The sequence below is a fragment of the Gymnoscopelus microlampas genome, assembly GCF_963454915.1.
Source record: "Gymnoscopelus microlampas genome assembly, chromosome: 21".
Taxonomy (NCBI): domain Eukaryota; kingdom Metazoa; phylum Chordata; class Actinopteri; order Myctophiformes; family Myctophidae; genus Gymnoscopelus; species Gymnoscopelus microlampas.
The window spans coordinates 44785557-44810106 of record NC_139958.1 but is presented as its reverse complement, the minus strand read 5'-3'; the positions used below and the strand labels follow the sequence as shown (position 1 = coordinate 44810106).

Genomic DNA, 24550 nt, shown 5'->3' with positions numbered 1-24550 from the left:
GGAAAGGAAAAAAAAAATCCTATCACACAAAAATGTGGCGGCCCCCCCTGTAGTAACTCTGAGGACCCCCTAGGGGTCCGGACCCCCTGTTCTAATAAGGGTTTATTCATCTAATGCTCTGCTTTTTTTTTTATCTCTCTCTGTTCATCCCTCTCTCTCTCTTTATCTCGCTCATCTCTCTCTCTATCCCTCTCTTTCTTTTCCTCTTTCTTCATCTCTTTCGTTCTGTTGTCCTCTCCTCTCTCTCCTGGCTGGCCTCGCCGGGCAGGTCCACGGGATGTACCGCACGACCGGCGCCAGCTTCGAGAAGGCCCAGGCGGAGTTCGCCACGGGCGTCATGACCAACAAGACGGTCCAAACGGCCACCGCGAACGCCGCCGCGAGCGCCGCCCGGGGGGCTTTCAGGGAGCCCATCTGATTGGCCGTGGCTCTCCTCTCCTCTTCCTTTCCGTCCAATCCCAGTCCACCACCACCACCACCCCCATCCCCGCTCCTCTGCTCTGACAGCCAGCTTGACCCCACCCACCCAGGCAAAAAAAAAAAAAAAACCCTCCTCTTCAAACGCTTAGGACATTGTTTCTCAATGTGGGGTCCGGGGACCGCCAGGCGGTCCAAATGGACCCTCATGGGTCTGTATAAATTACACCAAGGCTTTTACAGTGTTTATTGGCGGCTCCCCAGAGATCAAATATGATATCAAATGGGGGTCTGGGCCTCGTGCTTATCAAGCTGCGGGTCCTTGAAGTTAAGAAGGTTGAGAATCACTGAACTAAACTATCCTGGGTCACCAATCTGCACTTTATAAAAATCCTCAGCATTCATTTGACTCTGACCTGTAAGGGTCCATTTGATTCAATGTGTACACTCTGAGTTACTGACATGTAAGGGTCCATTTGGTTCCATTAGTACACTCTCAAGAGTTACAGACCTGTAAGGGTCCATGTGGTTCAATTTGTACACTCTGAGTTACTGACATGTAAGGGCCCATTTGGTTCCATTAGTACACTCTCAAGAGTTACATACCTGTAAGGGTCCATTTGGTTCAATTTGTACACTCTGAGTTACTGACATGTAAGGGTCCATTTGGTTCAATTTGTACACTCTCAGAGTTAAAGACCTGTAAGGGTCCATTTGGTTCCATTTGTACACTCTCAGAGTTACAGACCTGTAAGGGTCCATTTGGTTCAATTTGTACACTCTGAGTTACTGGCATGTAAGGGTCCATTTGGTTCCATTTGTACACTCAGAGTTACAGACCTGTAAGGGTCCATTTGGTTCCATTCGTACACTCTTAGAGTTACAGACCCGTAAGGGTCCATTTGACCTCTGGTGGTCCACGGCCCAGCTTTCTGACATGAATGGAACAAAGTGATGTGTTTGTTTCTGGGATGAACTAGGGGGGGGGGGGGGTCATGGTGGTATCTTAAACACAGTGTGAGTGTGTGTGTGTGTGTGTGTGGGGGGGGGGGGGTAGGTACATGTACAGAAACATCACCAGCACTCGCTTAAAGTCATATTTGTCATGTTTTATTAGAGCTCGGGCAGCAGCACACGGACACGCTTTCACCGGAGCCGGGGAAAAAACCCTAAAGCCCGATTTATACTGCGTTGTTCGACAGTGTCGCTCGCGCACCGGAAAGTTTGTCCACGTACAAGCTCACAAATGCGACGCGTCAGGTCAGCTATTTTCGGCGCACGCCGAAGTATACTCAACGCTGAGGAAAGCCCCCCCCCCCTGAAATGCGTCCATGCTGCCTGTGCTTAAATAAAAGACACTAATAATGACTTTAAGTGAGTGCTGGTGATGTTTCTGCTTCTGTAGGCTCTATGCACAGCAGCGATATTGGAAGGAAATTGGGCCTCTTCCTTGCTTCCTTCACAGGTGTTACCAATGATACTAATGAAGGCTCTGTTCCATTTAGTGTAGCACAGTGGTTCTCAAACTTTATCATTTCAAGGACCCCCATAATCCTTAGAGTGTGTTTCCCGTGAGAACAACATGCACAATGTCAGCACCCTGACTCTGTTTGACCAGAATGGAACAGAGCCTTCATTATTCTAATATGGCTGCTGTGCGTAGAGCCTATTGTAACTTAATTTGAACTGTGTTCCCGGTGAGAGACTGTCTGGTTGACATGAGGCTTGCTTACTTCTTATTTCCCCCGGCTGAAAATGCCATGGCGCTCGCCTCAAAACGCTTACAAACGCCCAAGTTGAAAATATGTCCGCTCTCTGCACGCCACACGTGAACGCGCAAAATAAACGCTTCAAAAAACGTGGCGCTCCCATTGTAAACAATTCAAAACACGCGCAGCGTATCAGGAAAAAAAAAAAAAAAGTATTTGTGGTCATGGCCCCTCACATTCTTATCTTTTAAGTGATATTTTTCACGCAGGGCCTTTGGCTGTGTCCTGTTCAGACTCCTCCCACACAGCCGTGTTTTGCACTCTGGTGACACACACCACTGAAGCGAGGCGTTCACGCGTATTCTCACTGTGTGTGTGTGTGTGTGTGTGTGTGTGTGTGTGTTATACTTGTGAGGGCCAAATGTCCCTACAAGTATAGTAGAAATAGGCTCTATGCACAGCAGCCATTTTGGATAGAAATTGGGCCTCTTCTTACTTCCTTCACAGGTGTTACCAATGATACTAATGAAGGCTCTGTTCCATTCGGGTCAAACAGAGTCAGGGTACTGTTGTGCATTTTAAAAGGTGTGTAACTCTGAGAGTGTACCAATGGAACCAAATGGACCTGTAAGGGTCCATTTGGTTCCATTTGTACACTCAGAGTTATGGGGGTCCTTGAAATTAAAAGTTTGAGAACCACTGTGTTACATGAAATGGAACAAAGCCTTCATTAGTATCATTGGCAAAACCTGTGAAGGAAGTAAGAAGAGGCCCAATTTCTTGCCAATATGGCTGCTCTGCATAGAGCCTATTGAGAAGTGGACAGTGTGATGACAAATAAATGGTTGTTTTGTGGTTTTAAAACAGCTTTTAGAGTGCCAACATATCGTAAAAATGGCATTCCTAAATTTGGCGTCCTAAAATGTTTTTGTCCTCACAAGTATAGTAATACAAACGTGTGTGTGGGTGTGTGTGTGTGGTACAGTATGTATTGGTCTCTCACAGCTAGACTACCAGAGATCTCTGCCTACTCTAATATCTTAAATTAATTGAACAGTGGAGGAAACCTACACCCACTGCTTTGAAAACCAAACCCTGATACCGTCCCAATATGAAGGACCTCCCCTGAAGTCTTTACACTGGTTTTGTGATGCTCTTGTGTTGTTTTTTTGTTGTTGTTTTTTCACCTAGGCTGAATATAGATGACCTATCAGTAGTGGATCTCTGATTGTCCGGCTGCACAAGACTACTATAAGTGTGTCTACAATTGAATGACTGTGTGTTTGAATGTTGCTGTCATTAGGCCTTTCTGGCCTCTAGATAAAGGGTTCCCAAACTTTTCAGGCCACGACCCCCCCAAATAATCATATTTGAACTGGGGACCCCCCAAAGAATCATATTTGAACTGGGGACCGCCCACCCTGACAAGCACTTGGCATTGTAGGCATTACGTTTACTTTGACTCTGTTCCACAATCCACAGATGAATATTGTGAAAATAGCTGAATAGCCTTTTAGTTCGGCTATTTTCACGTAATTCTTACGTAATATTTGACAATTTGGCCAATTTGCTTATAAAAATGTATTAAAAGTCCTTAAATTGTAACTTTAGAAATGTGCAGATACCCTGTATCCACTTCCAAACAATGTTGCTCATTAAGCTAATCATGTGGGGACCCCCCAAAAAATTATTTGGGGACCTCTCTGGGGCTCCCGGCCCACATGTTGAGAATCACTAGAGCACTGTCTCCCAAACAATGGGTCGGAACCCATTTGTGGGTATAATCAAAATATGTCATAAATAATATCATTTATTTCAAAAGAATTTTCACGAATAAATTAAATGAATTAAGAAGTAGTTGAAATATCAGATCTACAGGCTCACAACGTGGATGGGCTATTTTCACTAGCTTGTGTCCCGGGGAAACATCAAATTTCTCTTTTGGGTCTTAGAGCTAAAACGTTTGGGAACCACTGCTCTAGTAGAGAATGATGACAGACAGTAAATACATCAGGCTGAACCAGGGATGTCCCAATCAAATCTTTTTCTTTGTTGTTTTTTTGGGTCTCCGATACCAACTTCAGCCAATGAATAGGCTCTATGCACAGCAGCCATATTATCGCTTCCTTCACAGGTGTTACCAGTGATACTAATGAAGGCTCTGTTCCATTTAGTGTAGCACAGTAGTTCTCAGATTTTTGAATTTCAGATTTCCACGACCCCCATAAATCTGAGAGTGTACGGGTCCATTTGGTTCCATTTGTACACTCTCAGAGTTACATACCCGTAAAGGGCCATTTGGGAGTGTTTCCAGTCAGCCAACATGCACAATATCAGCACCCCGACTCCGTCTGACCAGAATGGAACAGAGCCTTCATTAGTATCATTGGTAACACCTGTGAATGTCTTACAATATGGCTGCTGTGCATAGAGCTTAATTGTGAAAACACAGAGAGAGGAGATTGTCTTTTTGGCAGATTAATGAAAATCGAAACAAGGTCTGGTCTCTGGTGTAAGGGTGATAAAGTCAAAACAACTGAAAATAAGAATGCGTGGGAACATTAAAAAAGGCCTTTATTGTTATGGCTAATGCATGGCTAAAAAGTTTTAAAGTGCAGCTGCACGTTGCGACACGCAGCTTTCATCAGACTGACGTTGAATTCGGTATCTGCCCCACGACGCGCTCGCCTTCCAATCTGTCCGTTCTAATTTGAGGCAAACGGTTGTGTGGAGCGGCTGAATGGTGACGTCATCTAAGAGTGCTTCTTAAAGTGGTGTGCTTGAAGGGGGGCTCCATGGGGTATTCAGCAAAATGAGGAACGGTTTAACCACTTATGTCCTATTTATAAAAGAATTGTGAAAGTAGGCAGTCTGCAAGTCTCACGACGCGTTGTGAGGAACTCCAGGTTGAAAGGGGAGCCCATTGAGACCTGAGGCCGATTCTACAAATGTCTTCTAAAACAGTAGTTCTCTCACACTTCAAGATTTTTCAAAAATGTTCAAAAATAGCAGGCGCACAAGCTTGTGAGCTTGTATATCCGCTATTTATGAAAACCAACGCGAATATCTAAAATGACACGGATGTTTTCCCGGTTTTAATGCGTTTAATGCACACCTTGGTTTGGTGTGATTGTTGGATCGTTTGGTTGGGGACATCCCTGGACCAACCAGCTGTGACGCAAGATGCAGTGCATCCCCACAAATAGTTAAATTGTTGCTCTTAACGTTCGCCTTTCAGTTGATTTGAATCATTTTAATGTGAAGTTGAATACTGGATTATATGCATATGCCTTCTTTTCCTTGTCAGCTGGATTCAGCAGCATTCAAAGCCTTAATGTGCTTATTATCTGTAACCTTATATACATAATACGGTATATATAGGAGGCTTGCTAGATGAGGAACACTGACCCCTGGGGGAGTGACTTGGTATTGTTGAGGATGAATGCTGTGCATTCTTATACATGATTTTGCCTTTACTCTTCTACAGATAATATTCCCCCAAAATATGTATGAAAAATGTAGAACACTTCAATTTCCAAGTTAAGGATGAAAAATACTCACGGTTAACATATTATTTATTAGGCTCACATGTCACTTATATCGATGTATTGTCTCTCCGTACAATTTGATTTTACAAGTGTGTCATCTATTTTCAATTATATATGTTTTCCCTGTATCCAATTCTTTAACATGTGACACAATATGGACGGAGCGCATTTTAAGAAAATATTATTTATAATGAACGAGTTACATAAATGCTAAATTCAGATCATTCACAAGAGCAAACTTTATAGATGGCTTATCTTTACATTACGTTATTTCTTCATTAGAAAATACGTGTCCTTATAATTGTTGGTGTGAGCAATATTTGTATAATTATTCATGTTTGAAGACTTGAAGAAATGATAAAAGTACTTTCTGGACATTTACCTCAGTTTCACTCAGGTTGTATTTTTCCACACACACACACACACACACACACACAAACATGTTTAAAAAAGAAACGCTCGTTCATAATACGACTGGTTCACACGCCAAAAACAGCCGATCAGCTACTCGTGTAGCTCGTAGATCGACTGTTTTCAGCGTCCTGCGGCAGAGCGTAAAAAAAAATGTTTACAGACGGGGGAGCGACGCGACGTCTGCGCTCTCGCTTGGATCAGCGAGGTCGCACACGCAGGCGGACAATCGCTACGCGAGTAAAACGGCAGACGATCCACGCCTGCTTCAGCTGTGTCCAATCATTGTTCTGCGCGTCGCGTCGGGGAGAAAAAAAAGCTGACCACAATCCAGCTCTTGTCGCGGGAGGGCGTGTGTGTGAAATGGGCACGAACGCGACCGTTTCACGGAAGTGCGCCCGCTTTTTGCACCACCTGGCGGATTGCCGGCTCCTCCCTATACCTGCCTGCTCGCCTCTCACTGAAAATGAATTGCTATGAGCGTTGGTCGCTGCCTGTGTGAAAAGCCCTTTAATCAGACTTAAGTCTCTTAGATAGGCTCTATGCACAGCAGCCATATCATCACTGCCTTCACAGGTGTTACCAATGATACTAATGAAGGCTCTGTTCCATTTAGTGTAGCACAGTGGTTTCCACGACCCCCATAACTCTGAGAGTTACACACCCGCAAGGGGCCATTTGGAAGCCCATGAGGGTCCCTGGACCCCAACTTTAGACCCACTGGTGTAGCAGAGTGTTTCCAGTGAGCCAACATGCAACAATATCAGCACCCTGACTCTGTTTGACCAAGAATGGAACAGAGCCTTCATTAGTATCATTGGTAACACCTGTGAATGTCTTCACACTATGGCTGCTGTGAATAGAGCCTATTGAACAACAAATGATATAGATCAAATGGCCATGACACAATGATTAATAGGAAATAGTTTCATCTGTGTTAATTACAGTGAATGTGATTATTGTTGAACTCCAAAACAACACTTTTTTTGTTTTTGTTTCGTTTTGCTTTTCTTCTGGAGAGAGGCTCATCTTTTGTGTCACATTATTCCATTTTATTCTGTCGTTATCACAACTTTAAATACATTCTACCTGCTCTGATGTCTTTCAATGTGTCTCTTTGCCTATGCTGTACATAAAACTGTATGTCCTTCCCTTTTGAGTGTGTATGATTACGCTGTCTGAGATAGAGAAGCCTACTGTATGTGTGTACAGGATGCATACAGTACGTTTGCATGTGTCTTGTGTGAATGACAATAGAGGGAATTGAGCCATTCAGATTGTCTTATTGCCTGTGTGTGTTGAAAGACATTTTTTGGGGGGTCTGGAATCCTTTAGATTTAATCCTAACTTGCAAGCGTGTCGCTCACAGGATTTTCACCTGACAAACAGCTATTTTCTGTGAGCGACACAACCAGTGAAGAGTTGAGCTGCTACTGAAGACAATTCTTCCATCATGGCTTCTTGCTGCCAGATAACGTGTATGTATGCCGTCTCTGCCCGCTGTCCTTTTATCATTCATTCTAATGTTCGTTTTCAGAACGGTTGTACCATATGTGTGTGGGTGTGCGCATGCTGTAGCACCAACATGCTTAAAGGTTGTACTTTATTTGTTGTTAAATAAATCTACATGAATGACCCCCCTGTTAAATGTTGTAGTTATTTGGACTTTGGCCTCAAAAACACGACTTTGTCAATTAAAAAGTGTGTATATTTTGTATAACTGACGGATTTCCCAAGTATAATTTTGAATCCCAGTGTACTGTAAAGTGCACTGTTCCAACATTGTCGCATGTTGAGTAGTTTGAATTTTGTATATTTATTGTGTTCACGCTGAATAAACTCATCAAGACTCCTTCCTTGTGTTTTTTTGTTTTTTTTGTTGATGCTGTATTTTACGGTTAATTCATATTAAGGAACTCATAATGTAATAACGGTCCGGCTCCTATTCAGCCATACTTTCAAGAGAATGAAACTTAAGAAACATTGTCCTTTGTTTTCTGCTCTGTCCAAGAAGCTCTGTCCTGAATGAGACACAGTGGTGAAAAGAAACTAAGTACATTTACTTAAGTTACTTAACCTACAATGTTGAGGTACTTTTACTTTACTATTATTCCAATGTTCAGTAGGCTACTTTTACTTCTACTCCACTACATTTCATAGGCAAATATTGTACTTTTACTCCACTACAATTACTTGAATACTTAAGTTACTAGTTACTTTGTAGATTTTGATCAATGTGTCGCGATGCGACACATTGTGAGCTTGTAGATCGGGTATTTTCAAAGTTTCTTTTTACATTTTATACATTTGAAAACTTTTGAAATGGAATATTCTGCATGATGAGTACTTCCTACTTTTGGTACTTTAAGTGCATTTTGATACAAATACTTTTGTACGTTTACTCAAGTACATTTTGAATTTGGGACTTTTACTTAATATTGAATATTGATACTTGTACTTAAGTAAAACATTTGAGTACTTTTCCCACCACTGTCCTGAATGAGACACGGTGAACACAAAGGAAAAAACACAGAAAAACATGTTGACAAAGCAGAAAAACATCTAATGTGTGAAAGTAGGGAGCTGGAAGACCTGTAACTCATTGGTATACACTGCCATCTAGTGGTAGAACTATGTCAGAGCAGGGGGAAACGGTTCTATGATGATATGTGTGCTATTCAAATACATAATGTTCATTGGTGTAAACTAAAGTAACTAAGTACATTTACTCAAGTACTGTTCTTAACAAAAAAAATGAGGGATTTTGACTTTACTGGAGTATTTCCATTTTGTCAGAACTGTTACTTCTACTCCACTACATCTCAGAGGCAAACATTGTACTTTTACTCCACTACAAGTATTTGACAACTTAACTTACTAGTTACTTTGCACAGTTTGCAGATATACATTATTATTATAACAGTCATTATAAAACTTTAGCCCTATTTTATACATTGGCTATTTGAAAATAGCTTTTAATGGACAATGTTGTATGTTTTTCTGATTTAGCAGTAAACGCTGTAGGATTTCTGTCCATCTCAGGCTTCCGTACGTAGTTTCAGTCACATGAACGGTTTGTTATGGTCCAGACTGTTTGTCTTCCTGACACAAATAAACATCATTATTTATCATTATTAACGGCATTATTGATCAGATTGGATACATTCATTAATACACCAACAAGGCAAAGCATTGAATGATATAGTCAATGTATGTTATGCTGTTAAATCTCCTAAACTCCTTTATGAGATGATGCAGCTGTTATTTCACACATTAAGCCTGTTTGTTGTCGTTTGTTATTAATTATTAATACATAAAACAACAAAGTGTGTGATCAGTCATGCTGCGATGGATTCTAGGAGGAAGGGAATCTCAGGGTGCTGTGGAGGTACTGTATCATATGTTATATTAAGACTAGCTAGCTGTAGAATACAACTCTCGTAGACGTATTTATGATTCTGACGTTTTCAATCTATGAGAGTTGTAGGGTTCACCCCCCATGGACACAGGGACTTTCATTATTATACCCCTTAGACACTCCAAACATGTACAAATTGAAAATAAAGAGGTGGTCAGTTGAGAGGTGGTCAGTTGAAAACAAACGGAGACAATTCTGAGAAAATGGCTGGGGATTGAATTCAAATGCTTTTTATTGAACAATACGGAAGATATCGGGTACTTAGACCCGTGCGCTTTAACTTGTAACATCCGTGGCCGTGGGGTCATTACTTTATATTTGAACTCTGAAAGTTTATGTAGATGTGCTGGTTGTAAATCTAACATTTTCAAAAAACAGGAACAATAGCGCCATGACTGTCATGGTATGACAGTCATTTTTCAGGGCTATTGTATGCATGCATGTATGTATGTATGTATGCATGCATGTATGTATGTATGTACTGTATGTACGTATATGTATGTATGTATGTATGTATGTATGTATGTATGTATGTATGTATGTATCTGTAACACAGCAGTGATGATTTTTCTTTTCTTTTACATTTTTCAAAATTATATTATATTTTGACAGTTTTCGAAAGTATAAAATAAGGTATCCAAAATCTAGTCTCATATTACAATATGGATATAATAATATATCAGAAAACACTCTTTCTGAATCCTAATCAGTTTTATTTGACACATCATAGTTTTCTAGGTGTAAATATGGGTGATTTTTGTTCATGCGTGCGATTATGTTAGAACAAATAAACTTACATATTATGTACAGATAGTGTATGTTAAAGCAGGTTTTGATTGAATACTTTAGTTGTCAAAAAATGTTAACAGCGCGGAGGTACAGTAACACATGTAGGCTAAAAAGCAAACACAAAATATTATGATATTTGGAACGTTAGCGATAACATCATATCGTCTGTCGGCTGGAAAACCCATACGTCCAAAACTGTTTACTTTCCAGGATTCAAATTCAAAAGTAGCAGATCTATAAACTCAAAACGCGTCACTTCGCGCTGTGCTTTGAGCTTGCCGATCTTCTACTTTTGATAGTTTTGTGTGACACTGTAGTATGATCAAGTAGGGCGTTAATTTACGGGAAAAGAAACTAACAACAACGTTATACAGGCGTGTGTATGATGTGCTGCCATAAGCTGTTCACACCTTGCTCAACAGTCTGATGGTTGCCGGGTAGAAACTCTTCAGAAATCGTGTGTTCGGGCAAATTAACTCTTAGACACATGCACAGAGTTTGCAGCTGCTGTTTTGTCTCTTTCACAGATTTTTATATTTTTTAGTTTTCTTTTTATTTATCAAATCTATGTTTTTAAATGTATTAGCATTGGTTTTGCACTTTTGTGATCGGCATCGGACCTAAAAATCGGACATCGGTCAGGCTCTGACTTGTACTTACCGTTATTTATTTATTTGTGTCTTTGTTTTTGTTGCAGTGTGATGTGTATTGTGTTGTTTACATTACAGAGAAGCAGTGTGATGTGCATTGTGTTGTTTACATTACAGAGAAGCAGTGTGATGTGTATTGTGTTGTTTACAGTACAGAGAAGCAGTGTGATGTGTATTGTGTTGTTTACATTACAGAGAAGCAGTGTGATGTGCATTGTGTTGTTTACATTACAGAGAAGCAGTGTGATGTGCATTGTGTTGTTTACATTACAGAGAAGCAGTGTGATGTGTATTGTGTTGTTTACAGTACAGAGAAGCAGTGTGATGTGCATTGTGTTGTTTACATTACAGAGAAGCAGTGTGATGTGTATTGTGTTGTTTACAGTACAGAGAAGCAGTGTGATGTGTATTGTGTTGTTTACATTACAGAGAAGCAGTGTGATGTGCATTGTGTTGTTTACATTACAGAGAAGCAGTGTGATGTGTATTGTGTTGTTTACAGTACAGAGAAGCAGTGTGATGTGTATTGTGTTGTTTACATTACAGAGAAGCAGTGTGATGTGCATTGTGTTGTTTACATTACAGAGAAGCAGTGTGATGTGCATTGTGTTGTTTACATTGTGTTGTTTACATTACAGAGAAGCAGTGTGATGTGTATTGTGTTGTTTACATTACAGAGAAGCAGTGTGATGTGTATTGTGTTGTTTACATTACAGAGAAGCAGTGTGATGTGTATTGTGTTGTTTACATTACAGAGAAGCAGTGTGATGTGTATTGTGTTGTTTACATTACAGAGAAGCAGTGTGATGTGTATTGTGTTGTTTACATTACAGAGAAGCAGTGTGATGTGCATTGTGTTGTTTACATTACAGAGAAGCAGTGCGATGTGTATTGTGTTGTTTACATTGTGTTGTTTACATTACAGAGAAGCAGTGTGATGTGTATTGTGTTGTTTACATTACAGAGAAGCAGTGTGATGTGTATTGTGTTGTTTACATTACAGAGAAGCAGTGTGATGTGCATTGGAGAAGAACAGCCTAAAAACAGCTTCACTGAACTGCAGGTGCTGAAAGGACATTTTGACATCGTTCGATTTCTGGTGCAGATTGATGACTTCAGGTACGCTGCTCGTGTGTGTGTGTGTGTGTGTGTGTGTGTGTGTGTGTGTGTGTGTGTGTGTGTGTGTGTGTGTGTGTGTGTGTGTGTGTGTGTGTGTGTGTGTGTGTGTGTGTGTGTGTGTGTGTGTGTGTGTGTGTGTGTGTGTGTGTGTGTGTGTGTGTCACACATGGGGCCTCAGTCCAGGGCCGGAACATTGAGGCCAGATTGTTTTAGAAATGTGAAAATGTCCACTTCCTCTGGCCTGGTGTTCTCTCTCTGTCCTGATGTTCTCTCTGTGTTTAATGTCCACTTCCTCTGTCCTGGTGTTCTCTCTCTGTCCTGATGTTCTCTCTGTGTTTAATGTCCAGTTCCTCTGTCTTGATGTTCTCTCTCTGTCCTGATGTTCCCTCTCTGTCCTGATGTTCCCTCTCTGTCCTGATGTTCCCAGTCTGTCCTGATGTTCTCTCTCTGTCCTGGTGTTCTCTCAGTGTTTAATGTCCACTTCCTCTGTCTTGGTGTTCTCTGTCTGGAAGGTGTTCAACCTTAGGACTTGTAACTCATACCAGACTCTAGCAGCGATGCACGCTTGTTCAGTTTTTCATAGTGACCACCAGTTGTTCTCAGACTGAATTCATCACATTCATTATTTCTACCATTGTTTAATCTTAATATAACGTTAATGTGTTATATTAATGTTAACGTTAATGTGCACTGCTTTGATGTGCAACACTTTGTATTGCATTCATGTTTTTGCTCTGAACCCTTAGCTGATAAAGAGACAACTAGAGAAACAAGCAAACCACACGGTTGTGGAAAACATTTCCAGAATGAGTGTTTAACTTTATTTGGACGCTGTCAACCTCTCTGTCTGTAATGAGATGATGACATGGAATCAGCTGACGTCTGTTCAGTTGTGCTCCAGAACATTCATGTTCTGCTATGTTAGCGTACTGACAGCGTGGACAAGAACATGGTCTAGCGGTTCGCACGATTAGCTACAGACAGACAGACAGACAGACAGACAGACAGACAGACAGACAGACAGACCCTCTTTCAGAGTCATGTCGTAAGAGTGTTCTAATGTCCTTCCCTAATATTCATGCTTAATGATTGAAAAGGTAAATATGCAGCCTACTGTATGTGTAAAGGATCATTTATATTTGTCATCTTTCATGTGTTTTCTCCTATTTCTAGGTGTGCATCAGCAGGAGACGATGGCCTAGTTTTAGTATGGAATATTACGGTAAATATCACTCTGTATTTCACTCTTAAAGGGCAAGACCACTTTGGTAGCGGTTTGTTTTTTGTAGTTACCTTGCCATGATGTAACTCCAAAGGTGGACAAGAAATCGAAAATAATTGCTCCATTAATTAGAAATTGATAATTAAAAATATGCTCCTCATTGACTTACATTGTACACTGAAACAGCTCTCAAAGTCACTCTTTTAGCCCATAAACGAACACAAACTAAGCTGATTCAGACAATATAGAACATCACCAAACCCAGTACTGTTTATTTTTTTAATAGAAATGTCAACTTCCTGATGATTTTACTGTTTGAAGATCCGGATCCGGATCCGCCGATCCAGTCCAGGTTTTCTTTCTAATAAAAATAGCTAAATCAACGGTAAGTTAACATTTTTATTTAAAAAAAAAAACAGTACTGGGTTTGGTGATGTTCTATATTGTCTGAATCGACTTTGTTTACATTCGTTTACATGCTAAAAGAGCGACTTTGAGAGCTGTTTTACTGTACAATGTAAGTCAATGGGGAGCATATTTTGAATGATCAATGTCTAATCAATTTATTTCTTGACCACCTTTGGAGTTACATCATGGCAAGGTAACTACACAACCCAAACCTCTACCAAAGTGGTCTTGCCCTTTAACATAAAATCATTGTATGGTTTATTGTATCCATTCTGTATTTCACTCTTAACATAACATCATTATATGATTGAATGTATTTATGTACTGTAATTTGCTAGGTAGCTGTTTGCTGTACATGACATTAACACTAGATGTCACTGTTGTGTATTGATTAATTAACCACTTTCAAGCTGGCATCCCTATCTTAGATATGTCATTATAGGTGGAAATGTTCAAAGATCGTCGACATTGTCTTGAAAATAGCTGATCTACAAGCTCACAACCTGTTGTGTGTGTGTCATTCCAGACAGGAGAGAGGCTGGTAGAGTGCAGAGGTCATTGTCAACAGATAACCTCCATCACCACCTTCACCTGTATGACTGGAGACTCCACACACACCTGGCTCATTACTGCCTCCTCTGACCGAACGCTGAGTGTATCCTTAATACACACACACGCACGCACGCACGCACGCACGCACGCACGCACAAACGAACGCACGAACGCACACACAGCATAGTTTAAATATTTTATTATATCGTTTTTATCCTTAACGTGTTGTTTTGATCAGCTGTGGGATCCAGACACAGGGAACAGGGTTCAGACCATCTCAGACCTGCAGTCATCTGTAAAGGTAATTCATTCATTCATCCATTCATACGTATTACTACAGGCCAGGAAGTACATGAGAGAAAGTGGAAAATGAAAAGTTCTTCCACTCTGGAAGATGTTTATGAACGTAAACATTGAGCAAATTAAGCTTGAATTAGCAATACATGGGATTTTGTCTCCATCATCCTAAATAGTAACATTTGTGACACTAAATGTGTGTGTGTGTGTGTGTGTGTGTGTGTGTGTGTGTGTGTGTGTGTGTGTGTGTGTGTGTGTGTGTGTGTGTGTGTGTGTGTGTGTGTGTGTGTGTGTGTGTGTGTGTGTGTGTGTGTGTGTGTGTGTGTCAGTGTTTGCTGGTACTAGAACAGACACAGGGCTTATGGCTTTCAGGCGGGGCTGAACTGTGTGTTTGGAACAGAGACTTTCAGCTGCAGTGTCAACGACAGAACCACAGTGACACAGGTAATAAGTATAAGGTTAACGACAGAACCACAGTGACACAGGTAATAAGTATAAGGTTAATGACAACCACAGTGACACAGGTAATACGTATAACGTTAACGACAGAACCACAGTGACACAGGTAATAAGTATAAGGTTAAGGACAGAACCACAGTGACACAGGTAATACGTATAAGGTTAACGACAGAACCACAGTGACACAGGTCATAAGTATAAGGTTAACGACAGAACCACAGTGACACAGGTAATACGCATAAGGTTAACAGAACCACAGTGACACAGGTAATAAGTATAAGGTTAACAGAACCACAGTGACACAGGTAATAAGTATAAGGTTAACAGAACCACAGTGACACAGGTAATAAGTATAAGGTTGATAACAGAACCACAGTGACACAGGTAATAAGTATAAGGTGAATGTTATAGAAATAGAATGTTTTTTCGAAATCGTTTGATTTCATACTTTCAGAAATTGTCAAATATCTTCGAAAGCAACACAAATATCAGATCTACAAGTTCACAAGCTTTTAGATCTGCTGTTTTGACAATGTTTGAATAATATCAAACGTTGTCACAATATGATACTATCATCACAATATCAATATGAAACAAATGAATGAATCATTCATTGCTGTGTCGTCCCACATATTGCAGGAATCACTGCTTTGATTGAGTTGCCCAAGAAATGTCTGGCAGCAGCTATGGATAAAGAGATAGGTAAGAGGAACTTCTTCTTATAAAATACATTTAGAGTAGACAATTATTTTTACTGTTATTTTCCCCAAAATGATTTGTTATGCAAATGTTTCCTCCCACTGCTTGCCACTGCTGTTGTACCCTACTGGCTCCCCCACCGGGTGGGGGAGCCAGTAGGGTACAACAGCAGTGGCAAGACAGAAATGTGTGTGAGGTGGAGTTAGTTGACATAATGACTAAATGGTAGTAAAAACAATACTGGTCGTAAAATGATACAATAAGCTTTATTTTTCGTTGCTTTCCGGCAGGAAACTCTTTTTACACAAAACATTTTTCCGCTTTTGCATTTCTTTCCATAAATCAGTGCTATCGAACACCCTTTACGTCTGTGTGTTGGTAAAAAAGCATTAAAAGGTGCTTCTGACAAAAGCAGCTAACTCCATTGGATCCTCAAACTTTCTGTTAACCAGCTAACTCCATTTAGCTGTTCTTATCAATGATGAACAAAACCTCCTAACTCCATTTTTGTTTTGTTTTTTTCATTTCCTGAAAAATGAACATTTTGGAGTTAGCTGGTTCCTGCCGGACAGCAGAGATATATTTGTTTTAACAAATTACGCCCCTCTTCTATGTTTACAGTGATTCTACAGATTAACAGTATCTAGTGACTCTTCTATGTTTATAGTGATCTACAGATTAACAGTATCTAGTGACTCTTCTATGTTTATAGTGATCTACAGATTAACAGTGTCCAGTGACTCTTCTATGTTTACAGTGATCTACAGATTAACAGTGTCCAGTGACTCTTCTATGTTTACAGTGATCTACAGATTAACAGTGTCCAGTGACTCTTCAGTGTCGGTGTTGGAGGTCCGCTGTTTGTCGGACCACCAGGATAACATCAGAACTCTCATCAATGTCACAGGTCAGTGCAGTGGCCTCGGCTGAGTTCAGTCATTTTCATAACATTTAAGAGTATTAGAATGGGTCAAACTGTCATTAGAATACATGTTCTAATGGTCAGAAGTATGTATCTTCCATAAAACCATAATGGTCTCAGATACAAAGGTAAAAGGTTAAAGCTTCAATCTGGGATTTATTCACCTGGTTGACTGTATGTAGACCAGCAGGAACATAGGTTTACAATAATAATACTTAAAGGACAACTTCACCGATTTTCAACCTATCTTCATATAATTGTTCCTCACTAATACTCATGATAAAATGGTACCATTTTTTTCTACTTGGTCTGTGTCTCATAGGAGGGCTGTGGACAGCCCAGAAACCTGTCTACCAGTGACATCATCGTTAGGCATGATTTTTTTTCCAACAAGATTTCACATTTCTTATTTAGATTTTTATTAACACGAGAACAATGGCTTCTTTTATTGCATTGCAACTTTCCAGGAATAGAAAGCCTGCAGTTTCTATTAGCTTGGATTCCCCATTGATGATGTCACTGGTAGACGGGACTCTGAACTGTCCACAGCCCTCCTATGAGACACAGACCGAGTAGAAAAAGATTGTACCATTTTATCATGAGTATTGGTGAGGACCAATTATATGAAGATAGGTTGAAAAGCGGTGAAGTCGTCCTTTACATATAATTATATATATTGTGTTCATTGTTTAGGAAACACAGTGCTTGTGTGGAGAACTCCTTTCACAGTGTTTCACAGATCACATTTTTGGATGGTCTAACACACATTCTCAGTGGTGAGATTAGTTTTTTGTGTTAATTCCTGAACTGCGTTATAGTTGTCAGAGTGAAGTACAGGTGTGAAAGGATGCTGTGGTGAGCAGGGTTTGATTCCACTTAGTCTCTTCAGAGGGGTGTTGTGCATGATATGGTGACCATCATGGTTTGATTCTCTTTAGAGGGGGTGTTGTGGATGATATGGTGATCATCATGCTTTGCTTCTCCTCAGACGGGGTGTTTGCCAGCGGTTCCCACGCGGGCGAGTTGATCCTATGGGACGCGTGTGATTGGACCATCCTGGCCTATGAGCACATCCTGTGGGAGGAGTCCCAGGCTGACACCATGCAGTCCGACATGGGATTGGCTGCTCCTCAACCCAGTGAGATGTCAATCCAACATCTGACAACCAATGGAAACGTGAGGACAGAGTGATGGATGGATGGATGGATGGCATGCCGTAAAATTAACCCATTAAGACCTGGAATTGTCTAATTTTTAGATTTGAGCTAAAAAGCATTATTTTACACTTTGGGCTATTCAAAAATAGCAGATCTACTTGTAGATCTGCTATTTTTGAATATATATATTTTTAAAGTGATTTTTTTTAACTCAAATCTTTGCTTCTGGGGGGTCCCTGGAACAACATATTTTCATGGGGGTCCGCGGCCAAATACATATCATTTTGGGGGTCCTTGACATGAAAAAGACCACCACTGATATAGAAACGTTTTTCAGAAAACTGTTGAGATTTAGGAGACATGTAGAATCGGCTTCAGGTCTCAATGGGTTAAAAAAAATCTTTCTTTCTTTATCTTTTCTTGTACAGTATTGCATAACTAAAGTGTGTGTGTGTGTGTATGTGTGTGTGTGTGTGTGTGTGTGTGTGTGTGTGTGTGTGTGTGTGTGTAGTTCATCCTAGCAGCAGTAGGCAGTGGTCTGTACGTCTACAGTGTGGTGAAGAAGAGCGTTGTGGCCTATAAGAAGATCGCTCATGACTCTAACGTCTTACACACCATGCTGCTGCCTGATGGGTAATGTCATAGAGTTAAAAATAATAGAGAGGGCACCGGATATCGCCTCCCATCCACTTGCATTGAGTTGCTCACCCAGCGCATGAAGCAAATTCACCCCTTCTTCCGGGTTGTAAAGTGTGATGGGCGTAGCCTATTTGGGGCCACTGTGATACGTTCTGCGTCACAGAAGTGACGCGTTTTACGTCACAGAGGTGCGCGGCCCTGTGCGCAAGCCCATTGGTCGAAACCGTTTTCGCTCGTACATTTGCAGTGGCCCCGTCCGTTTAAGCTGCAGTACCTACGAATAGCCAGCATGTCCATTTCGCTTCAATGCAAGCACTGGGTTCTGGGGGCTTGGGTAATGTATATCACATGACTAACTGTTGCATGATGGGTCATTTATGTCACATGACTCTAACTGTTGCATGATGGGTAATTTATATCACATGACTAACTGTTGCATGATGGGTCATTTATATCACGTGGTCTTTGTTTATCATCGCTGTGTGTGTGTGTGTGTGTGTGTGTGTGTGTGTGTGTGTGTGTGTGTGTGTGTGTGTGTGTGTGTGTGTGTGTGTGTGTGTGTGTGTGTGTGTGTGTGTGTGTGCGTGCGTGCGTGCGTGCGTGCGTGCGTGCGTGCGTGTTCCTACAGTGAGTTGATGTCGTGTTCAGAAGACGGCAGTGTGAGGATGTGGGAGATGCAAGACCTGCCCCTACCTGCAGAACCTGCTAATCCAGGTACACACACGCACGCACACACTACAGTAAACAAGTGTTTATTGCACTTGGCCCGCGAGTTAGGAGGCTGTAATCATGTATTCTAGATAGCGTGGATATGTTAATACCTGTATATCGGATATTTGGATTTTATGCCACAGAGGTATGGATGTGTATTTCTTGACAGTTTATATTTATGCTCGGCCACTAGAGTGGGACAAAGGTCTTTGTAAAAACCTCAGCCAACATGTGTTCCCAGTGCTATCACTGCTGTCTAGAATAAATCACACTGTCTGGAACCCACCGAGTTAGTTGGGAGAGTAAAACATCTAGGTGTGCTGAGGTGACCACCTATCCGCTTGTTACCGCTGCTCAGTGACGTCATTTTGTAGTTATTCAGCCACTCAGACTCACACACACTGTAAGGGACCAGAGTTGGTCGGCAAGAGAGACACCAGGACAAGTGTGTAGTTTCTTTAAAATGTCTTTTTTATCTTTTCTTTTTCCAATAAATATAAGACAAGACATTCATTCTGGCCCAAAACAAATGAAAACAATGGACAGGACTGAACTTGACATCAAGACTGAACTAACTAAATGAGATATGAGGGGAACATATATAGTGGGTGATCAGACCACTCTTGACACAAAGGGGAAGACAAAGAATAACATTTAAACAGACTACAAATAGCTACAACATAATCCACTACAGCACTAACTCATATTAAATAAAGAAATTACATACAACTGAAATGCCAATACATTTTCATACGTGTAGTAATACATTCAAACTTATAATAAATCCCTGCCCCTCCCCTTATGCACAGGGGACATGGTGCAGTCCAATTACTAATCAGCTCCTTATAAGCACCTGTGAAGCAGCTAGGCCTTTCCATGGTCCAGCAATCTAAACTTCAACACTCCTCAGAACTGATAACGGTTATCAGTTCTGAGGAGTTTAGATTTTTGCTGGTGGAGCTCTCATCATCTTGTAGTAATAATACTGAGTGCCAAAGCATGTACCCTGTGCCCCTTTTATACAGTAATATTAACAACATATTTGCATTCCTATGGGTGATGGTCTCACCCATAGGAATGCAAATATTCAGTGTAGCGGCTACACTGAACTGGACACGGGCGTGGTTGTGTGTGAAACGGATGATGGCCGTATCGATTGACGGATGGTCGCGCTATTGTTCTCGAGGGGGTGGTTTCACACTTTCTTCAAAGCTCGCGGTACACCTAGCCAGTACTCGCGGTACAAAAGTGTACCTTCTACCAGGGTTGATAAACACTGTAATACCCAACAAAACAAAATAAACTCAAATACCAATTAAATTACTCCTGATAAAACAACTTGACCCAAACAAAAGAACTTAATGGATGTACCCTCCAGTCAGTAACTTTATCATCAAACTTGCAATAAACAGTATGTCCTTTAACCGGTTGTGTGTAGTCCTTTATGCATGTAGTATGTAGTTTGCTGAAAATAAATATAAACTAAATTAATAAACCAAAAAAAGACAAGTGTCCACCATGTTTTACCAACTTTGTGTGTCAGCTGGTGTGGCCATCACATGTGGCCATCACACACACACACACACACACACACACACGCACACGCACACATACACACACACTTTAACAACGTATTCATGTCCACATAAAGGAGAGCATGCAAGGACACAAGTATTAAAGGTACAGTTAAGGTTACTTTCACAAAATCATGTCACATGTCTTCATGATGCAGTAGGCATGTCACTCAGCACACTATGGGTATAAGTAACAGCGTCTCCGCCATATGTCCTTTTTGGGCATCCCAAGTTGCTGAATCCCTCCAACAACCTCGCACGCACACACGCGCACACACGCACGCGCACGCACACACACACACACACACACACACACACACACACACACACACACACACACACACACACACACACACACACACACACACACGTTTAGAACTACGGTAGAAGTTCATTTCTCTCACGTCGCTCCGTCTTCCCAGGGTTCTTTGGGATGTGGACGTTTGGACGACCCAATAAGCAGACAGCTCCGCCTTCCAGGAGGATTCCAGACCCGCCCACCGTCCGAACGCTGGAGCTGACGGGAGACCTGATTGGTCACTCCGGGGCCGTCCAGGTATGATGATGTCATTATGCATTATGATGTCATGATTTAAAGGTCTCATGACATCAAAATCAATGTTTACGTTTTTTGTCACTTACTTCTTGTGCTTCAATTCAGAGATATATGCCCCAAGAATTACAAAGAGTTGTGGGTTAATATAAAAGAGTTGCAGTTTTCCAAAAAACTCTAGTTACCATATCAGTGGTGCTCAAAATTTTTCATAACAAGGACCCCCAAAAAGATTTTGGCCGCCAACCCCCATCTCAAAATATTTAGTTCCAGGGACCCCCAGAAGCAATCAAAAATGGCTCGAGTGCCGCGCTACGAGTTTGTATATCTGCTATTTTTGAATAGACAAAGAAATCTAAAAATAATAATAATTATTATTAATATTATTATTATTATTATTATTAACTTCACTGGACCAATCAGCATCAAACTTGGTATGCTTACTGCCAGTGGATGTGTTGGCATCAGATGTTTGTATGAGTGTATTGAGTGTTATTATTAATATTATTTAATAATTCATATTGACCTCTCAGATGTTCCTGAGCTTCGGGGGGGAACAGTGTTTGGTCACGTGTTCGGCAGACCACCTGCTGATACTGTGGAAGAACGGAGACACTCAGTCCCACCTGAGGAGCCTGGCCCTGTTCCAGAAACTACAGGACAACGGAGGGCTGTGACCTTTTCACCTTTGCCCCCGCCCTGTTCCAAAAACTACAGTACAACGGAGCGCTGTGACCTTTGACCTTTGACCTGGCAGGTACTGCACGGGTCTGCCCGAAACCGAAAACCCGGGCAAAAATATTTGACTTGACCGTGGGTACGGGTCAGTGGCGCCGGCGCCTGTTTAATTGAAGAACACTGTGTCCCCCCATGATTCAGTCCAGTCAAAAAAAAAAAAAAAAAAAAATCAGTCCAGTCCCCCGCACCTTGCGACCACCGCGAGGTGGGGGGACCCAGGCTGGGTCTCCCCACCGTGGGGGGAGAGTATATTATTGTACAGCAAATTAAACAGAGGAGTCAATTTGGTTACAGCTGACTTTTGGGATGAAGAAAACGAAAAAACCTCTACATCTACACTTCATGGAGTACAATTTTTTGTACCGAATTAACCGAAATAAAGTAACAAAAAACCCCAAAACATTTACAAAACCACCCGAATAAAATCGGATCCATTAAAATGTCAGCGGATTTTGGGTCAGGGCATCTGAAATGGGGGGTCCCTTGAAGACCCGATCAGCTTTTCTTTCATATTAACCCATTCAATCCGGGTCATTTTTACATTTCTTTGGCTATGAGAAAATAGCAGATATACAAGCTTATAGCGTGGCACCGAGTGCCGCGCTATGAGCTTATAGATCTGCTATATTTTTTTAATCATGAAAATTATTAAAATAAATATTCCAAGATGTGCCCACATTTTCACGATTTTTCAAAAATAGCAGATCTACAAGCTAATAACGCGGCAGCCACTCGGTGCCGCGCTATGAGCTTCTAGATCTGCTATTTTTGAATGGCCAAAATAAATCTTAAAATGACAGATGATTCTTTCCCGGTCTTAAATGGTTAAACTGTTAAACGCTCGGTTTTAAAATGTCACGTATCGTCTGTCCTCGCATATTGACTGAGCCACGTTTTACCTTAACAGCTGATTGAAACGCAGCCGATCTCTAAGTGCTCTGGACCAGTGGTTTTCAAAGTAGCTAATATAGAATATATAGCTAATATTAAAATCAGTTTAACCACTTTAACCCCTACATCAGCTTTTTGAAAATATGCCCCATGGTCCGAATTGACTTAAATGATTATGTTTCACTACTGATTGCGTGGATTAAAGTCCTCAGTCGCCACGACTGATTTCAGTCTTTTGGATTACATAGAAGCCAGTATGTCTTCTAACGGAAGCATGTTGCGCAGCGAAAATAGCCGATCTACAAGCTCTCAATGCATCGCACTGCGATATGCATTGAGAGCTTGTTGATGGGCTATTTTTAGTTATTATTTTAAAATTAAAGTATTTGAAGTGGTCAAACGAGCAATGTGTTCAGAAGCATCTTCTGTAAAACCCTAATGGCCTTAGCCTAGTAAACCCTCCCTCCAGAAATCTCATTTCCATTTGATTTCTGAAATCAAATGGAAATGAGATTTCTGGAGGGAGGGTTTACCAGGCTATAATGGCCTGGGATATTTCATAAAAAGCAAAGTTTAAATTCTAAATCTGTGGTTTCTTCACCTGGTTGGCAGTATGTGGAACAGCAGGAACAACATTACTAAATCTTCATAATTTTACATATTGTGTCATCACAAATTAGGACTTTCTTCAGTCGTGAGATTTTTATTTTTGCTGGCATTTATATTTATGATGAAAATTGATCATGCTACTGCTGTTAAAGCACTGATGGTTGTGTTTGATGTGTGTTGATGTGCTCACGATGTAAAACCTTTCCTTGTCATGATGGCAAGTTGGCATGCTTTTAATTAAGTGCTTTTATTAATGAGCCAAATCTTTCTTACATACATGTTGTGTATTGTGTGTGTATTGTGTGTATTGTGTGTGTGTGTGTGTGTGTGTGTGTGTGTGTGTGTGTGTGTGTGTGTGTGTGTGTGTGTGTGTGCGTGTGTGCGTGTGTGCGTGTGTGCGTGCGTGCGTGCGTGCGTGCGTGCGTGCGTGCGTGCGTGCGTGCGTGCGGTGGGACAGTGGATTGACCTGTAAGTTTAAAGCCTGACCTATACTTTGCCTTACGACAGTGTCCTGTGCCGACAATAGCAGATCTGCAAGCTCATCGTCTATTATACGGGACACTGCCGTACCACAGAGTATAAATCAGGCATAATGTCAGATATCAAATTGAGCCTTTTCAGATGATACTCGCCCATCATCCTCTGTTGCTATGGAAACCACGCGTTTTGTCTTTGTGCCAAATGTGTTGTGCCTTCATCAGTGGTGCATTATTTTTGTATTTTTATTGTCTTGCACATCAGCCTCACATCGACTAAACCAGATCAGCTGTAGCATCTGGTACAACAGAACGTGTATAGAATATTGTTGTATGTTTAGCATGAATGTTCTGTGATGCTGTGGATTCGAGTTTGTGAATGAAAGCTTCAGTCTTGTTTGCGTAAGCAGGAGATGACACCATACTGTATGTTACTACGATTTACTTAATATTCTAAATCTTGAAACTATTAATTTATGTACTTGATAAGACAAATAAAAGTCCCTGTCATTCATGTACTGTACCGTTAATCTGTGCGAAGCTGATACAGTACATTGTAAAATCTTGAGTGTTCATTTAAAG

General features: G+C 41.0%; 2 protein-coding genes and 1 long non-coding RNA gene across 6 annotated transcripts in view; 2 read left to right on the top strand and 1 right to left on the bottom strand.

The window, feature by feature from the left end:
• Nucleotides 1–24550, top strand: part of LOC311037002 (secretory carrier-associated membrane protein 1-like) — a 302700-nt gene that overhangs the window by 44728 nt on the left and 233422 nt on the right. Inside the window, exons 9-10 of one of the 4 annotated variants that reach the window (XR_014599910.1) lie at nucleotides 269–1108; nucleotides 1156–1397. Coding sequence is in view for 1 of the 4 variants with exons in the window: in XM_084046033.1 (XP_083902159.1) it covers nucleotides 269–418 (150 nt within the window). In the remaining 3 variants the exon portion in view is untranslated. Of the gene's footprint in view, nucleotides 1–268; nucleotides 1398–24550 lie in introns of those variants that run through there. The other 3 variants (XR_014599911.1, XR_014599909.1, XM_084046033.1) reach the window with 3 other exon arrangements.
• On the bottom strand, nucleotides 2150–7931 carry LOC311037003. Its single transcript, XR_014599912.1, has 2 exons — nucleotides 6961–7931; nucleotides 2150–6625 (listed from the first exon to the last, which is right to left on the bottom strand). It is a non-coding gene; the product is annotated as an uncharacterized lncRNA (long non-coding RNA).
• On the top strand, nucleotides 9175–24489 carry wdr41 (WD repeat domain 41). Its single transcript, XM_084046029.1, has 13 exons — nucleotides 9175–9473; nucleotides 11946–12061; nucleotides 13235–13283; nucleotides 14218–14346; nucleotides 14482–14544; nucleotides 14870–14984; nucleotides 15639–15701; nucleotides 16501–16605; nucleotides 17609–17796; nucleotides 18289–18410; nucleotides 19045–19130; nucleotides 21124–21257; nucleotides 21788–24489. The coding sequence occupies exons 1-13, from the start codon at nucleotides 9426–9428 to the stop codon at nucleotides 21929–21931; spliced, it is 1362 nt and encodes a 453-aa protein (XP_083902155.1). The 5' UTR covers nucleotides 9175–9425; the 3' UTR covers nucleotides 21932–24489.